Raw genomic sequence first — 18,703 nt, forward strand, 5'->3', positions numbered from 1 at the left:
TGCACGTAGGAGCTGTGGGTTGGATCCCGCTTAGCCACCAGACTCGGTCAAAACGACTAAATCAAGGTCTGGGCAAGGTGACAGCACAGCAGGAAGGGCACTTGCCTGGCATGCGCCAACCTGGGCTCCATCCCTGGCACCTGTCCCACAGGGTTCCCTGTGCCAGCCAGAAGTGATCCCTGAGTGCAGTCAGGAGTCAATCCTGAGCATCGCTGGGTGCGGCTGCCGGGGTGATGGGGGGAGGGGAGGGGACCCTAGGGGCGTCGTCGTTGGGGAGGGGACCCAGGTCAGCAGCAGGCAAAGAAGCAAAGCAGCTTCTTTGCTTCCCCACTGTCTTCTCTCCAGCCTTCTCACCCCCATTTTCTATCATTTTTTCGCCCCTTTTTCTCTCCAAACTCGTGACCTTGGCTAGAGGTTCAAGGTGCCCGCCAGGCCAGACGGCTGGTGAAGGCCTTTATCTGCTGGATAAGCCTGGGGCTGAAGGGGGCCGGCCTGGAGCCTCCACAGAGCTTCAAGCTGCCCGCTGCCCCCCCCTCCCCACGTCCCCCCACCCCTGTTTTCGGCTGCAGCCCAGTGGGGCAGGCTGGACACAGGAGACCCCAAGTCTGCAGTTACATAGAAACCAACCGGATCCAGCAGCTGCCTTTGGAAAACGCAGAGAGATCCAGAGGTAGGCGTGCGCCTTGCACCCGATACACCCGGGTTCCAACCCCGGCATCCCATAGGGGTGCAACACCAGGAGTAATTCCTGAGTGCAGTAATTCCTGAGCCAGGAGTCAGCCCCGAGCATCCCGCGGGTGTGACAGAGAGGAGACAGACAGACAGACAGATAGACATCCAGGTTCCTGGATGTCAGGAATCAGTGCAAACACACTTAGTAGTTTCTTGTGGAGGAAGGGGGGGCCGCTTCCTGTCCGGGCCCCTCCCCGTTGTTCTCAGGCTGAGTCGCTTTCCCACCCCACCCCTCCTTCGGGGCACGGCGCTTCTCTCAGTTTCTCAGGCTTTGGGACACGGCGGGTGGGGTCTGTAAGATTGTCCAAGGGACCTTAGGGACCAGCCCGCCCCCTGGGACACCGGGGTCCTCAGCCCTATGAAAGACATATAGGGTTGGTTGGCGGTTCTCACTTGGTGCCCCCCGCCCCCGCCCCGTGTGCCTCGGTTTCCCCGTCTGCCCAAGGAAAGTCCTGCATGACCTCCCACGTGGCGAGGTGAAACTGGACCCAATGCCGGGCTTGAAAACCCTCATTAAGGTCGGTCTCCCCCTTTCCGCCACCCCCCACCCACCCTGCCAGACACTCTGGGGGTGGAGGGGGGCCCGCGGAGCCCGCCCCAGAGGCCCCTCCCTCCCCAGCAGGCAGAAATCCCGGCTTCTTCTTGGGTCTTTAAATTGGATAATTGGAGAAAGAGGCGGGCGAACTGGAGACAGTCACCCCGAGTGGGCGAGATGCAGCGCCCCTGTTCTCCCCGGCCCTGCAGCCCCCGCGCCCCGCCCGCCCCCTGCAGCCCCCCCGCCCCCCCCCCCCCCCCGCTCCGACCCTCACCAGCGCCTCCTCCTCCGTGCGCCCTGGCTGCGCGCACCGGAGCCCCCCTCCCGCTCCTGCCGGCCGGCCGCCGACCCCCTCCCGTGCCCGGGGGTGCCAGCCTCCCTCTGGTGCCCGCCAGGCGCGGTGTCTGCGGCCGCCCGGCGGGTGGGTCCGAGCCGGCGGCGGCTCCGGCGGCGTCTCCCTGCCCCCCAGCCCCTGGCGGCGGGCGGCGGGGGCCGAAAGGCGGGGCGTCTGCACAGACCCTCCTTTTGTGAGCGGCGCCTTCTCCTGGGCCGCCTGGCGCGCAGGGCCCGGGCACCGCGCCAGCGCCCGGAATAGCCTCCCTACCCTGCCGGGCCGCCCCACGCCCGGGTGGAGCCTCCTGACCTGCCGGGTCGCGCGCGGGGGCGTGGGGGGGTGGGGCGGAACCGGGCCGCCGGGGACCTGTGCGTGCACAGTTGCACGGGGCTGCAGGGCCGCGCCAAGTTGCATGCAGCAAGGCCTCTGTGTGGTCAGTCTCACCCAGCGTGCAGACCTCTGGTAGCGTGCAACCACCCGCATCCTTCGACGTGCAGCTCCCTCACCTGTGAGCACGCCCCAGAGCTGCGTGCAGGGCCTACTGGGTGCAGAGCGCGGTGCGCCTGCTGTGCCTACTGTGTGCAGCCCCTTACCTGCACATAGGCATCTGCTGTATGCAGAACCCTGTATGCCTGCGAGACCTACAGTGTGCAAGCTCCCGCTTGCATGCCGGATCTACTGTGTGCATGCTCCCGCTTGCATAACAAACCTACTGTGCACAGGGTTCTGTGTGCATGCACGTCCTACTGTGTACAGGCTCTTGTATTGCACATAAGACATACTGTGTGTTTCTATGTGCATGCTAGACCTACTGTGTGCAGGCTCTTGTGTGCCTAAAGTCCTGCTGCGTGTGCGCTCTTTTATGCATGTGAGATCTGAAGATCTATTCCTGTTTGCATGTCAGACCTACTGTGTGTGGTCTCTTGTGTGCATGCAATCCACCCCAGAGGCCTGCAGAAGCCCACCCTGTGCTGGCGGCACCCCCAGCACACAGCACATGAGTGTTTGCTCTCAGCACCTCCACACATGAAAACCCCTAAATATAAGCCTTCACGGAACTACTCCCCACTTGCAGGGACCCCTGTTCTATGCCTGCCTGGGAGTACCCACTTGTTTGCTGACACGCCCCAAGGGTGGGCAAAGGTTGCCTGCAGCCCCCTACAGTTCTCTCTGGCCAGTGTGCAGGAACCGGTACTGGGGGGCGGGGGTCCTGTCTAAGGGCCCTAGAGGGGCCTATCTCCGTGGGCTCCTCTGGGGACCACACTGGCTCTGACTCACAGGGACTTGGAAGGGGTGGGAGGAAGAGGTCCGGTGCCCATCCAGCTTGGGTGCCCCTGGCCAGTGGACTCGGCTTGCAGGGCCGGGTATGGGCTCCTGGGGTCTTCCTGGAATTCCAGAGGACAGGTGGGTGAGTGCCACGGGCAGGGCGCCAGCCGGTGGCTTCCCTGAAACTGGGCACAGCATCTGGGAGAGGCTTCCGGGCCCGCCCGGCCCCACCTGGCCCCGGGCACTCTCGGCATGGGGGCGGGGCGGGCGGGTCATGCCAAAGAGGAGCCACACTTGGCCCGTACATGCCCGCGCCGGCTGTGCACACACACTCGCCCTCAGCACAGGGAACCCATGGAGATCTGTAATTATGGACGGGGCAGGGGTGGGGGACAGGGCAAGGAGGCAGAAGATCCCTGGGTGGGTGCTGGTGCAAAGAGGGGGGCACGTAGTTGACATAGCTGGGGACCCAGGATCAGGGCACGACTGAGCACTCATTCACGTTCAAGAATCCAGGCCAGCGGTGCACATACAAGGCAACATGCATACACGTGTGCATGCATGTGTGCACACAGACAGACATGTATGTGTGCAGGTAGGCATGTACATGTGTTCATACAGAAACACATGCACACAGGGCACACACATGTGCACAAACATACGTGCACAAATATACACACAGGTCGTCTTACCTGCTTTGTCATCTGGCTCCAGACCTTATTCCCCTCTTTTCTGTGCTGCCTCTTTTTTTTTTTTTTGGCTTTTTGGGTCACACCCGGCGATGCACAGGGGTTACTCCTGGCTCATGCACTCAGGTATTAACTCCTGGCAGTGCTCAGGGGACCCTATGGGATGCTGGGAATCGAACCCGGGTCGGCCGCGTGCAAGGCCAACACCCTACCCGCTCCAGCCCCAGGGCTGCCTCTTGAGACAATAAAGAAGTTAAAGCGTTTGGGGGCCAATGGTAGGACGCTTGCCTGCCAGAGGTTTCTCTCAGCACCACCAGGAAAAATTCCTGAGTGTAGAATCAGGAGTCATCTCTGAGCACCACCAGGCTTGAAACCCACCGGAAACGTTAAGGCGTTTGCCTTGCACTTGGTCAACCCTCCACCAATCCCTGACCCCCTACAACACTGCCAAGAGTGACCCCTGAGCAAACCGGATGTAGCTACAAACCACAGCCCTCCATCAAAAAAAAAAAAAAAAAAGATTTGCCTGCGGGTTGCAGAGATAGTCCACAGCTGACATGGGTTCAGTCCCTGGTAACCCATGTGGTCCCCTGAGCCCCACCAGAAATATTCCCTGAGCTCAGAGCCAGCAGTAACCCTAAGCACAGATGGGTATGGCCCCAAACAAAAATAAAGCAAAAAAAAAAAAAATTGCCTGGAGGAGGGAGGTAGTATGTGCCCCCTCCCCAGTGATTCCCCACATCCACCCCGGGCTGTGTGCATGAAGTCCTACTGTGTGCAGGTTCTCTCTGAGGCTCCAGGAAGTCCACAGTGTCTCCCGGTCCCAAACACCTGTTCCCACTGACCTCTGGCTTGGAATTTCCACCGTTTTGTAGACTGTGGAAAGTTCCAGAAAACATGACAGGGAGGGACTGGAGGGATAGTGCAGAGGGGAAGGAGGGGAGAGCGTTTGCCTCTTTTGCAGCTGACCTGGGTTCGATCCCCAGCATCCCATGGGGTGCTCCGAGCGCCGCCAGGAGTAATTCCTGAGTGCAGAGCCAGGAGCAACCCCTGAGCAAACTGGGCCCAAACTGCCCCCACACCCCCAACAAACCCCAGATACATGTGAGTCTCTTTGTTTGCAGACTCACATTTTCACACAACAGCCCACAACCTGGGATAAACACACACAGCCTGGGGGTCCTTTCCCGCCAAGGTGCCCTGGAAGCGTTCAGGGACCATGGGACGTCAGGAATCGAACCCTGGTTGGCTGCATGCAAGGCAAACACCCTCCCTGCTGTGCTATCACTCCAGCCTCTGGATTCTTTCTCTATTTCCTTCTTTCTTTCTCTTTCTTTCTTTCTTTCTTTCTTTCTTTCTTTCTTTCTTTCTTTCTTTCTTTCTTTCTTTCTTTCTTTCTTTCTTTCTCTCTCTCTCTCTCTCTCTCTTTCTTTCTTTCTTCCTTTCTTCCTTTCTTTCTTCCTTTCTTTCTCTCTTCCTTTCTTTCTTATCAGTGCTGGGGACAGAATCCAGGACCTCACACATACATACATACATATATCTACAAGACTTGCGTGTCCACCCCTGAACTAACTTTATGGACGTTGAATTCCCGAAGAGCAAAAACCCATTTTGAAGGAGTGCCAGCTGCGAAGTGCACCTTTGACAAGCGGTGCAGGTCTGTGCAGCTTCCCTAATCAGCTGGGGGTAGCATCAGCTCCTGGTGGTCGCCTTGGGCTCTGGCTCTGATGACAGGCCCGGCTAGCACACCACCTTGCTCTGGCTCTAGCTGGTCTTTTCCCAGAAAGTCTCATTAATTAATGAGATCTCAGCCTTTGGAGCCTGCTTCGAACTGAGCAGAGTGACCGAGACCCTGCCATTTGTCAGGAGTCCGCTCCAGGACAACCCCCCTCCCCCCACCCCAGCTGAAATTCACACGCTGTCAAGTGCATAGGAAACAGACATCAGGGCCCCATCAGCTCCCTCCTGGCCCCGCCCACCCACTTCCTGTCTGTGGAGGGGGCCACCCTGGGATTCTAGCTTGTGTGTGTGGGGGGGGGGGGGCTATGGGGGCCACCTCTGGGATCCCTGAGAAACTACTTACAATGCTGGCACTTCTTTATCCCCCTCCTGGTGACCTGGGGTAGGGGGCCAGCTTCTGCTACTTAGTTTTGGGAGAGATTAGAAAGTTTATTTTTTGGGGTGAGGGGGCACACCGGCCATGCGCAGGGTTTATTCCTGGCTCTGTGCTCAAGAGAACACTCCTAGCAGGCTCCAGAGACCCGACCGGATGCCCAGGATCGAACCCCGGGGCAGCAGTGTGCTAGGCAAGCGCCCTCCCCGCTGTGCTATACTAGCTCTGGCTAAATTAGAAATAAAATTCCTTAGAACATTTCCTCAGAGGGGATGCGGAGCCAAGTTTTTCATGTCTCTTGGAGAATGCCGGAGTAGGATTGCGGGGGCTTCTGCATGAGTAAACACCTCCCATTTTAAACTCAGCTCTTCCTAACCCCCGGCTAAGCGCTATGATGCGGCGCGTCGTCTCTGCAAAGAGGGTGGACGTCGCAGATGTGTCCCCCACCCCCTCAAAGTGGGCTGAAATGCAGTCGCGTCACCTACGTCCCCACGCAGACGTCCAAGGCGCCCCGGCACACACACACACACACACACACACACACACGCACGCACACACACACAGCTGCGTGGCTGTCCCCCTTTACCCTCGGCACAGCCGCCAGTGGGCCCTGCCGCCCAGACGTGCTACAGACACACAACGATTTGTTCCTCTTTCCAGCCTCCCCGTCTGGTCCTGACAGTAATTAGCTCCCAGACTGGCGGGGAGCCGCCGGTGAACAGGGAGTCATCACTGCGGGCCCTACGCCTACGGGCACCGGGTGTGTGTGTATGTGTGTCTAGGCTGCTGGAGACGGAGGGCAGTTTGGGTTGGGGGGGCGGGGACGCCTGGGTGTCCCCTCCTCTCCTGCACCCCTCACAGGACTCTAAAAAAAAACTGGGGGCCACACCTGGCACCGTTCAAGGGTTTATTCCTGGCTCAGCACTCAGGAGCCATTCCTGGTGCTGCTGGGGGACCCTCTGGGGTGCCGGGGATGGAACCTGGGTGGGTGGCTTGCAAGGTAAACGCCCTCCCTGATGTACTATCGCTCTGGCCCCTCAAAATAGACCTTCTGGGGTGCAGCCTACCGCGCCTCCCACGCAGGGCCCGTTGCACCTTTGCAACGCTGCCCGCGACCTTTGCACGCACCAGACACGCAAGTGCGGGGCGTGCATCCAAAAGGGCGGCGGGTGGGGAGCGTGGGCACACACCGCGGAAGGGGTGTGGCCTGCGAGGCTCCGCCCCGACCCTTAGCGCCACCGAAGGGGTGTGGCCTGCTCTAGGCCACGCCCCCGGAAGACCCACGGCGGCGGCGGCGGCGGCGATAGTGGAGCTGACGTCACGGATTTCCACTGGGGCGCGCGGGGCCCGGGATTCCCTGCAGCGGGAACGCCCGTGACGGCGGCGCCCCGGCGGGGGTGGAAGGATGACGTCAGCCCTCGGCGCTTCTGCAGCCGACGGTGGGCGGCGAGGCAGGGAGTGGGGGCGCCCCGGCTGGAAAGATCAAAGAGTCTCCTCGGCGCCTGGCTTCTGCGCTTGTGTTGCTCCCATTTCGCAAATGGGGGAAACTGAGGCCGCGCCTCCCCACCCCCGGCCTGGGAACCGTCAGCGCACTGCTGGCGCCAAGGACCGAATTCGGGGGCTCCTCCTGGGGGTTCTTGGAGAGTCCAGAAGCAAGGGTCGTGGGGCTGCAAGATCCCTTTGCTCAGGGTTGGGTTTCGGGTGTTTTTGTGTGCAGCACCCGGCGGTGCTCCGGGCTGACTCCTGGCTTTGCGCTCGGGGATCACTGCTGGCGGGGCTGGGGCGGGGGCGCCCATGGGGTCCCTGGGATCGAACCCGGGTCGGCTGCGTGCAAGGCAAGCGCCCTCTACCCGCTATTCTATCGTTCCCACCCCTTACTCAGCTGAGTTGAAGGGGGGCCCACCCCGGCACCCTGGAGGTGGGGGGGGCACCCAGCCAAGTCGGCCGCTGCAGCCACATCTGTGTTCGCTGGCGGTCAGTGGCCAGCTCGGCCTCTGCGGTGGCCAGAGGCGGTGCCCGGGTCCCCGCCAGGGCGTCCGCGCTGCCCGGCGGGCGTGCCCACCGCTGGCTGCCTGGGCGCTGAGGCCTGGGCAAGTGGATGCTAAAAATAGCCAGGGAGGAACCCGGAGCTATTTTTAGCCGGAGTGTCTCAGTCCCTCCCGGGGTCAGCTGCCCTGGGGCCAGGACCTGGAGCGAGAGACAAAAGAGAGGGTGTGTGGGGGAGAGGGCTGCCTGGGCGCGAGTTCCCAGAGCCCCCCCCACTCCCGCCGACCCCATCCCAGCCCGGGCGCCGCCAGCTTGCACCTCTGCGCACTGGCGGGGCTGGGGCAGGGGACTTTGGGGGTGGGGGGGCGGGCGGATTGGGGCCAGTTCTTCTTTCACCTCCACCTCCCGCTGCCGCTGCAGCCCGGCCTTTTGTGCAGGGAGAGGCGCCCTTCTATTTTGGGAAGGTGCTGGAATAATTTCCTTGGCTATTTTTAGCCCGTTTGGGGATTCCTCCGCCCAGGCCAGTGCTGCCCGCCCCGCCTTCTCTACCTCCACTCGGGGCTGACCCTCGGACCGCCTCCAGGGCCGAGGGGAGCAAGCGCCCCCTCCTCGGGATTGATTGTGAGTGGGGGTCTCACCTTGGCACAGGGATGCAGAGGTGACCCGTTCCCACCCCCCCTCCCCCCTCCCCCCCACACCAAGTTTCCAGACTGGGCATGGGGGGAGGGTTCTCCAGGGCGGTGCCACGTGCCAGGTGAGGCTGACATTCCAGTGGCCCTGGAATTTATGACACCCCAGTTTCAGGATTCTCCAACGCCTCTCCAGGGCAGGGTGGGGCGCCCCATCCTGACCTTTCACCTCCTTTCCAGCTGCTTGCCAGTCTGAGAGAGAACAGTGACCCTGAGCTGGCAGGGAAGCGGTGGCTCAGCAAGGGTAAACTGAGGCCCAGGAGGGGTGGCGACTTTTTCCAGGCAGTCCCTGGGAGTTTTTCGTTTTTTCCTCCATCCAGACTCTTCAGTGATCTCAGTGACAGGCCCCCTGCTCCCGCCTCTTTCAAAACATGGGGTAACCGTATAGAATTTTCATTTTGGGAGGGGGCACACAGGACTTACTCTTGACTCTGCACTCCGGGATCACTCCTGGCGGTGCTCAGGGGCCCCTATGGAATATCGGAGATTGAACCCGGGTTGACACGGGCGAGGCAAGCGCCCTCGTCACTGGACTATCTCTCTGACCCCTATAATGGCAATTTTTTTTGGTGGGGAAGGTGGAGTTTGGGCCACAGCCACAAATACTCAGGGAAATTCCTCCCAGCTTAGTGCTCAGGGGTCACTCCCGCCGTTATTGGGGCATCATGGGATGCTGGGAATCAACCCAGGGCTTCCACCTGCAAAGCGAGCACTCAGCTCTGAGCCCTCTCCCTCACCCCATGATCAGATTCTTTTCTCTCTTTTATTTTTTGCTTTTTGGGTCACACCTGGCCATACTCAGGGGTTACACCTGGCTCATGCACTCAGGAATTACCCCTGGCGGTGCTCGGGGGACCCTATGGGATGCTGGGAATCGAACCCAGGTTGGCCGTGTGCAAGGCAAACGCCCTCCCTGCTGTGCTATTGCTCCAGCTACTCTTTCTTTCTTTCTTCCTTTCTTCCTTCCTTCCTTCCTTCCTTCCTTCCTTCCTTTCTTTCTTTCTTTCTTTCTTTCTTTCTTTCTTTCTTTCTTTCTTTCTTTCTTTCTTTCTTTCTTCCTTTCCATTTTTTTGAGTTTTGTTTTTTGGGTCACTCCTGGCTCTGCACTCAGGAATTACCCCTGGCGGTGCTCAGGGGACCCTATAGGATGCTGGGAATCGAACCTGGGTTGGCAATGTGCAAGGCAAACGCCCTACCCGCTGTGCTTCTGCTCCAGCCCCCTCTTTCATTCTTTCTTTCTCTTCCTTCCTTCCTTCCTTTGTTCCTTCCTTCCTTCCTTCCTTCCTTCCTTCCTTCCTTCCTTCCTTCCTTCCTTCCTTCCTTCCTTCCTTCCTTCCTTCCTTCCTTCCTTCCTTCCTTCCTTCCTTCCTTCCATTTTGGGCCACACCAATGCTCAGGGCTGACTCCTGGCTCTGCATCCAGGGATCACTCCGGGTTATGCTCAAGGGATCACTCCTGGCCGTGCTCAAGGGGTCTAAATGGAGTGCTCGGGATCGAACCCAGGTCTGCCACTTGCAAAGCAAATGCCCTCCCCACTGCACTATGGCTCCAGCTCCGTGGTCTTTCAGCCCCGTGGTCTTTCATCGTGAAAGTGGCCTGGCAGGAGAGAAGGGAGGGGAGAAGCCCAGGAAGGAGGCAGAGACGGCACCTGCTGGGTTCTAGCAGTTTCCACATCAAGGAAGGACTCTTGCCATACCCGCTCCTTCCTCTTCAGTCTCCCCCTCCTCTTCCCCCCCCCCCCCCCCCCCCGCCTCCCTCAGGGCTGCAGATGTAGAAACAGACTGTGGATTCCTTTCCCAGGTTCCAGGATCCTGTGACGGGTGACACACGGGAGCCGGCGTATTCCACAGCTGTTTTCCACATTCTTTCATCTGTTCCTTCACTCATGCATCAAATATTTGTGGGGCGCTTTTAAGAATCTCCTTTGGCTGCCTAAAGGAGTCGCCGCAAGTTTACTGGCTGGAAAGGGCAGGGAGGTAATTGGTGTCTGGAGGGAGAGGGTGGAAGCCAGGCTTGCCCGAAGTCTGGATTCCTGGGGCTGGAATGATAGGACAGCGGGGCGGGCATTCGCCTTGGACACGACCGGCCCGGGGTCTATCTTCGGCATCCCACAGTGTCCCAGAGCACCACCAGGAGAGATTTTTATTGTTGTTTTGGCTTTTTTTTTTTTTGCTTTTAGGGTCACACCCAGCAATGCTCAGGGGTTACTCCTGGCTTTGCACTCAGGAATTACTCCTGGCGGTGCTCGGGGGACCATATGGGATGCTGGGAATCGAACCCTGGTTGGCCGCATGCAAGGCAAACGCCCTCCCCGCTGTGCTATCTCTCCAGCCCCAAGTTCTTTTGGCTTTTGGGGGTCTCACCTGGTGATTCTCAGAGTTCCTCCTGGCTCTGCACTCAGAAACTACTCCTGGCAGTGCTCGGGGGAGCCAATCCTACAGGATGCCGGGGATTAAATCTGGGTTGGCTGCGTGCAAGGCAAATGCCAGACCTGCTGTGCTATCACTCCGGCCCCACGGGAGTGATTTCTTCTTCTTCTTTTTTTTTTTCTCTTTTTGGGTCAGGGATTACTCCTGGCTCTGCACTCAGGAATTACTCCTGGCGGTGCTTGGGGGACCCTGTGGGATGCTGGGAATTGAACCCAGGTCAGCCGTGTGCAAGACAAACACCCTACCCGCTGTGCTGTCGCTCCAGCCCTCTCTTTTTTCTTATCTTTTTAAAAATTTTTTCATTTTGGGTCACACCCAGCAATGCTCAGGAATTACTCCTGGTGGTGCTTGGGGGACTTATGGCTTGCCGGGATTGAACCCGGGTCAGCCGCATGCAAGGCAAACACCTTATCCTCTGTGCTATCGTTCCGGCCCCCAGGAGTGATTTCTGATTGCAGAGGAAGGAATAAACCCTAAGCATCGCTGGGCATGCCCCCCCCAAATTTTTTTTTAAAAGAAATTTGGGGCTGGAGTGATAGTACAGCGGGTAGGGCGTTTGCCTTGCACGTGGTCGACCCGGGTTCAATTCCCAGCATCCCATACGGTCCCCCAGCACCGCCAGGAGTAATTCCTGAGTGTAGAGCCAGGAGTAACCCCTGAGCATTGATGGGTTGACCCAAAAAGCAAAAAAAAAAAAGAAAAAAGAAATTTAATAATATCTGGGTTTGGGAGGGTTGGAGTTATAGTACAGCGGGAAAGGATTTTGCCTTGCATGCGACTGACCTGGGTTCTATGCCCGGCATCCCAAAGGGCCCCAGAGCACAGTGACAAGAGCTAGTCCTGCCAGGTGGGGCCCACTTACAAAACAAAACAAAACAGCATGTGGCTGATTCGCATAGAACCACATAGGGGTCACTCCTATGAGCACAGAGCCTGGTGTAGACCCTGGGGTATGCCCCCCCCAAAAAAAATAAAACCCTATGTTTCTGCAGGGCTAGCTCATTAGGGGTTTCAGAGAGCCCTTTTTCAGGCCAGAGTCCTCATAAAGTGGGGGGGTGGGGGGAGGCACTTGCTTTGCATGTACTAGACCCAGTTTCAATCCCTGGTCTCACATGCGGTACCTGAGCACTGCCAGGAAGGAGCCCTGAGCACCACCAGGTGTGGCCCCTAAACAAAACGAAGTTAAAAATAGAAGAAACTGCCCCTGACTTTTCTGGCTTCTAGAGGTACTACATGCACAAGGGCCCTTTCCACGGCCACCCAGCCCACTTACCCTATTTCTGCCCTGGGTCTTTCACCCCCCACTGAGGATCCAGGGGTCTCGGGGGGACCCTGAGCCCCTGAATCCCCTCCTGAAGATCATGAATTGAATCCCATCAGCAAAGTCCGGCGTGTTATTAGCCTAGGGTGTTATTAGCACGTGCACGTTTTATTTTATGTTTTGGTTTGGGGGCCACAGCCAGCAGTGCTCAGGGCTTACGTCGGGCTCTGAGCTCAGAGATTGCTCCCAGCTGGGTTCAGGGGACCTTATGGGGTGCTGGGGATCAAGGCCAAGCTGGTTGCATGTAAGGCAAGTGCCCTTCTGGCTGTTCGGCCTTTCACAGATGTTCTGTTTCAGAGGCGCTTACTGGTCTTCTGCTGTGTCTTCAGACATTTGTAAATTTCACTTCCTTACTTTCGGATTATTCAGTGCCCGCTTTTTTTTTTTTTTTGGGGTGTCACGCACAGTGGTGTTTGGGGGGCTGTTTCTAGCTGTGTGTTGACACTGCCAATGTTCAGGGGGCCATATGGTGCCAGGGATCGAATCTGGGCCTTCTTTACACACAGAATGTATAGCAAATCTTTATTAGGTTTGGGGGGGTCACACCCAGCAGTGCTCAGGGCTGACTCCTGGTTACTCCAGACAGTGCTCGCTCGAGGGATCCTATGGGATCAAACCCAGTAGGCTGCGTGCAAGGCAAGCGCCCTCCCCGATGTCCTGTAGCTCTGGCCCTCTGCTGTTGATGCCCTGTGTGTTTTGGTTTTTTTTTAAACGTTTTTGAGTCACACTCAGTGATGCACAGGGGTTACTCCCTGCTGGCTTTGCACTCAGGAATTACTCCTGGCAGTGCTCGGGGGACCCTATGGGATGCTGGGAATCGAACCCAGATCGGCCGCATGCAAGGCAAACGCCCCTCCCCGCTGTGCTGTCGCTCCAGCCCGCCCTTGAACTTTTCAGTGATTTTCCCCACAGTACTCTGGGTGCTCGGATGGTGCTCCCGCTGGCCATGTCTGCACTGAGCAACTCTGGTCAATGATTTTTGAAGACAGGCCCCCGCATGAGGCACCTGGTGCTCTTTGGAGGTTTTGTGACTCAGATCTTGCCCTCTCTGGGGGAGTTCTAGGAACTCACGAGTTGCTGTTAGTCTGAAGTTGAAACTGCTCCCCTGGCTGGTCGCAGCTGTGGGGAGCATCTCAATTTGCATTTCTCCTTGCTGGATTGTGTTAGAAAGGGTCGCTTGGAGCCTGGCCGGATTCTTCTCTGTCCCTTTGGTATTTCTGTTTGTTTTGGGCCCACTCTGGCGAGGCTCAGGGCTTACTCCTGGCTCTGTGCTCAAGGGACCGTATATGGGAGGCTGGGGATGGAACCCGGGTCAGCCACTTGCAAGGCGAGTGCCTCCCCAGCTCTTGCCCCTAACCTGACTTCCTTTATGGGCTTTCCCAGAGGCCTCGTGGATGGAAAACTCGGCAGACGGGGGAGCGTGGGGGGAGCTTCCAAGCAGTGAAACCATCCCCCGTATAGATGGTGCTTTGGTCTCTGTTTGTTTTTTGGCATTTTGGGTCACACCCAGCGATGCACAGGGGTTACTCCTGGCTCTGCACTCAGGAATTACTCCTGGCAGTGCTCGGGGAACCCTATGGGATGCTGGAAATTGAACCCAGGTTGTCCGTGTGCAAGGCAAACGTGCTCCCTGCTGTACTAGGGCTCTGGCCCTTCTCCCAGTTGTTTGGTGGTGGTGGTGGGGGAGGCGTTGGGCCCTTCCTCGTGGTGCTCAGGGCTTACTCCAGGCTCAAGGGACCCTATGGGGTGCCAGAGATAGAACAGGGGCTGGGGGCTGGAGCGAAAGTACAACGGGTAGGGCATTTGCCTTGCACGCGGCCCGAGCACTGCCAGGAGTAATTCCTGAGTGCAGAGCCAGGAGTAATTCCTGAGCATCGCAGGGTGTGACCCCCCCAACCTCCCTACAAAAAAAAAAAAGAACAGGGGCTGGTGGTGTGCAAGGCAAACGCTCTGACTGCTGTTCTACCCCTCTCGACCCCGCCTGCCCTCACTTTGGACTCCCCCACCCCGCAGCAGCCTTCACTAAAAACTTCCGGGGGGGGTGGCGTGTGTAACCCCACTCCGATCTGGGAGTGGAGGGGGTGAGGGTCTGTGGGTAGCTGGAGGCCAGGGCAAGAAAGGGGTCAAAGCGTGAGATGAATATCTCCCCAGGCCCGGGAAAAGACAGACTCAGGCCTTTCCCACGGCACCCTCCCCCCCCACCCCGGGACCTCCAGGAGCCTGACGGCTGGGGGTGGGGTGCCAGTCTGTCCAGAGAGCATCTCTCCCAGTTTTTGTTTCGTTTCTTGTCTGGGGGTGAGGGGGCCCAAGTGGTGCTAAGGAGGCTTGGAGACCCCCACTGAGTCTGTCCTAATCTTCACTGATAGGGTCTGTGGTGCAGAAATTCCAGCTTCCCCCCGCCCCACACCTGTGCACATGGGACGGGGGACCCAATCCCTGCAGCCTTAATCTAGTACTAATAGACATCCCGCTTTTCAGCACCTCATGGCCAAGATTTTCTTTCTTTCTTTTTTTTTTTTTTTTTGCTTTTTGAGTGACACCTGGTGATGCACAGGGGTTACTCCTGACTCTGCACTCAGGAATCATTCCTGGCGGTGCTCTGGGAACCCGAGTTGGCAGCGTGCAAGGCAAACGCCCTACCCGCTGTGCTATCACTCCAGCCCCAAACCCAGCATTTTTTTTTTAAATGCTTCAAGTGACAGTGCAGGGGGACCCATCTGGCTCACTGGACACCCAAAGGAAACTCGAGACTGTCACTGCGGGTTGGTTAATTCACGTTGTATTAACTATTCCACGGGATATTAAAACACGGCGAGAGAACGGGGTTGGCCACGCGCGCACGCGCACACGGGGAAGTTTTTGTAAAAATTGTGAACCCGGAGCCCCAGGCACAGCTGGGGTGGAAGGTGAGAACTCCCCCTCCCCCCGGCCTGAGAGTGTCCCGGCGGGGGTCCCCTGGGGGTGAACGGGCAGTGTCGGAGGGACAGGGCTGGGGATCTTCCCAGGGAGGTCCCTGCACCTGTGTGTGTGTGTGTGTGGGGGGGGGCAGTCACTCCCGAGGGGGCGGCGGCCCAGGGCCTTTTCCTGGCCCTTCCCCATCTGAGAAGGGCCTGAATGGTCGGCGGCAGAGGTGGGGCTGTCCGGGAGGCGGGGGACACGCCAAGGAACAGACCACACTGGGCCCCTCAGGGCTAACGTCCTTGAGACCAGAGGGTCAGGCCCTGAGGTGACAGTGATGAGGTGGCCGGGGGACACCGTGCCTTCAGCCTGTGGCTCACGGATAAGCGAGGATATGTCCTCACTTACCCGACGTTAAGATCCTGGCTTCCGCGGCACCCCCCAGCCCCCGGAGAGGCCCCCCCTCTTCCTGCGGACACTCCCCACTCTTGCCAACACGCTCTTACGAACATTTTCAGTTCCGAGGTCCCCCTGGGGACCTCAAGACCCAGGCCCAAGGGGTGCAGGGAGGGCTTAGGGGTGCAGAGAGGGCCTAGGGGTGAGGTGGGGGGCCGGGACGGGACCCCCCACCCTCCTTGCGGTTCCAGTTTGCTCAGGGAGCATGGGGGGGTGGTGCGGGGTGTGGGTGGTTGTTGGGGGATCCTGTCTTGTCCCCCTCAGCCCAGGTGGCCCTGCTCTGCTGGCTTCTTGGGGGGGCAAGGTGGGGCTGGGCTTGGCACAGGTGGCAGGCAGGGGTGGGGAGCAGACGTGGGCAGTTGAGGGATGCCCCTGGCTCCGAGCCGGAACTCCCGCGGGGTCTCAGGGGCCCTGGGGTCGGGAGGAGGGGGGCCTTGCACGGAGGTACCTTGGGCTCGAAGGATTAAGGCCTCTTTCGCAGACAAAGGGGGTGCCGGTGCACAGGCACCCCAATGGCTGGTGGGGAGGGCCGGACGGGGGGTGGCGTCTCCCCTTCTGCCTCCCTCCCTTTGGCACCCCCCGGCTGGCGCAGACTCGGGGGTCTGTCCGGCCGGGCACAGTGTGGCCAGGAGCCCGGGGGGTGGGGGGGCCTTGGCAGCCGACGCCCCTGGTCCAGCCATAGGCCTGGAGACGCCCCAAAGCTCCTGGTACTCCCGGACCTGCCGGGGAGGAAGTCTGGGCCCTCCACGCTGACCCCTCAGGGGTGCAGCCCCCCGCCCCTCTGCACCTCCCGCACCAAAGCCTTCTCAGCGGGCGAGAGCTGAGCCAGGCCGTTCACAGGGGGCTGGGGGGTGCACAAGGTGTGTGGGGAGCCCCAGGCTGGGCTGAGGGGGCAGCCCAGGACCCCCGGAGCCCCATGGGGCCCACAGGCAGAGAGCTCACCTCATCTCGTTGCCTCTCTCTCTTTTTTTTTTCCCCTTTTTTCCCTTTGTCCTATTCTGGGCCACACCCAGCGAGGTTCAGGACTGACTCCTGGCTCTGTGCTCAGGAATCATCCCTGATGGTGCTCAGGGGACCCTACTGGGATGCCGAGGATCGAACCCGGGTCGGCCATGTGCAAGGCCAGCACCCTCTCTGCTGTAGTATCGCTCTGGCACCGGTAGCTTATTTTTTGGCCACACCCAGCGAGGCTGAGGCGTTATTACTGGTTCTGCACTCAGAAATTACACCTGGCGGTGCTGGGGGTGGGGGACACACGGGGTGCCGGGGATCGAACTTGGGTTAGGTGCGTGCGAGGCAAGCAACCTTCCCCGCTGTACTATTGTTCCAGCTCCCATCGTTTTTATTCCCTGAGGGGCTCTTACTTCAGGGAGGGACCCTTCAGTGGGGGCTGGGAGAAAGGGGGTGTGCCTGGCCCCCCCGCCTGCTCCTATGACATAGTGACGGAGAGAGGGGGTGAATGACAGCCCCACCGAGAGCCGAGTCTGGCTCTAATGAACCACAAGTCCCCTCTCTGACAATGTCGGGGGACCTCGAGTGAACAGGCCAGAGCCGTGGGCAAGGCTGGGCGTCGGGGACACGGGTGCTTGTGCCTGGAGCCTCTGCTGACCCCTCCAGGTCCCCGGGCCCCTCTGTGGAGGCTCCGGATGGCTCCAGCCCCACATCCTATGATCTGGGTCATTTCCGGGCCCAGGGTGTTCTGGGGGCGGGGAGGGGGGGACACCAAGTGAGATCCAGTGAGATAAGTGCTATGGGGAGGTGACACTTGGTGACATGGGGGAGGCATCACACACTGAGTCCCCCAGGACCCCTGATCCTCTTATGGGTGATCGTGGTTGGACGGTCAGACTCTGATGTTTTTTTTTGGGGGGGAGGGAGGTTTGCACCATACCCAGTGGTGCTCAGGGCTGACACCTGGCTCTGTGCTCAGGGATCCCTCCTGGCAGGGCTCAGGGGACCCTGTGGGATGCCGGGGATCGAACCCTGGTCGGATGCATGCAAGGCAATCACCTTCCCAGCTATTGTGTCTCTGACCCCAGAATCTGACCCCTACGTTTTTTGGGGGAGGAGGGGTACACCCCATGGTGCTCAGGCTACTTCCTGGCTGTGCTCAGGGAACCATACTGGATGCTGAGGATTAGACCCAGGATCCCGACCACCTCAGCGGGCACTCCCTGAGCCCCAGGAGGGTCTGATTTGATTTAAATAAGGAGGCGAGACTCCACTGCCCCCGTCCAGGCCCCCAGGTTCCTTAAGTCACCCACCTCGCCCCTGCCCCCGTGAACCCGGCTTCCCCAAGGCCGTCAAGGTGGGGACGGGGCGTGGGTCTGGGCACAGGGGGCTGGGAGTGGGGCGGCACGGGGGTCCACCTTGCGGCCCCCTCCCGGCTGGCCCGGCGCCGGCACCCCCATCCCGGTGTGGCCCGAGGGACGGTCACCGGAGCGCGCGGGCATCTCGCGGGGTGGGAATGTCCATGTCCGGCCTGGGGACGCCTTCACCCCATCTGGGAACCCGCATGCATTCCTGCGGGGAACGTGCGGGGGGGGTTTCGGGGGGCTTGGCTTGGTGAGGTGGGGGGGGCCCTGAACGAGAGAGCGGGGCGGCTGGGGGGCGCGGGGGGCACGGCTATAGGATGATACACGGCTTCTTGTCCTTGAAGGGGTTCTCGGAGGCGGGGACCCCGACCAGCAGGGGGTCGTTGCGGGCGTGCTGCTCACAGTAACTCATGAGCTCCGACGACGCTTTGGACACCTGCGGGAGAGGCAGAGGAGACAGACGGGGACTTAGAGGCTTGGCCGGGCTCCACCCCCAAATCACCCCAGGCCCTGCCCCCAGAGCACCCCCAGGACGAGGCCCCGCCCCCAGAACACCCCCAGGTCTAGGCCCCGCCCCCAGATGCCTCCAGAGCCAGCCCCCAGATCACTCCCAGGCTCAAGACCCACCCCAGATGACTCCCAGGCCCAGGCCCCGCCCACCCGTTTCCACCCATCTATAAGGCTCTACCCAGCCCCACCCACAGCCAGACCACGCCCACCCTCCCAGGCCCCGCTTCTAGCCCCACTCCTCTACCAGGCCCCTCCCATCACAAGTCCATCTCACTGTACGGCCTCACCCGCCTTCATTCACTACCAGACTCTGTCCTAGCCCCTCCCCCTCCTACCATCCCCACCCCACCCTACTTCAACCCACTGCGGACCCCTGTCCCCCAGCTTCCCAATGGCCCCCGCCCCCGCCGCGGGACATAGCCTACAAAGT

At 59.7% G+C, this 18,703-nt stretch overlaps 1 protein-coding gene across 1 annotated transcript in view; it reads right to left on the minus strand.

The window, feature by feature from the left end:
- Positions 1–14,851: 14,851 nt before the first annotated feature.
- The window catches only part of GNG7 (G protein subunit gamma 7), a 76,295-nt gene continuing 72,443 nt past the window's right edge, over positions 14,852–18,703 (minus strand). Inside the window, exon 5 of the mRNA XM_055126180.1 lies at positions 14,852–18,199. Coding sequence (XP_054982155.1) covers positions 18,074–18,199 — 126 coding nt within the window. The 3' untranslated portion in view covers positions 14,852–18,073. The remainder of the gene's footprint in view (positions 18,200–18,703) is intronic.

Source organism: Sorex araneus, chromosome 2 (genome assembly GCF_027595985.1).
Source record: "Sorex araneus isolate mSorAra2 chromosome 2, mSorAra2.pri, whole genome shotgun sequence".
NCBI lineage: Eukaryota > Metazoa > Chordata > Mammalia > Eulipotyphla > Soricidae > Sorex > Sorex araneus.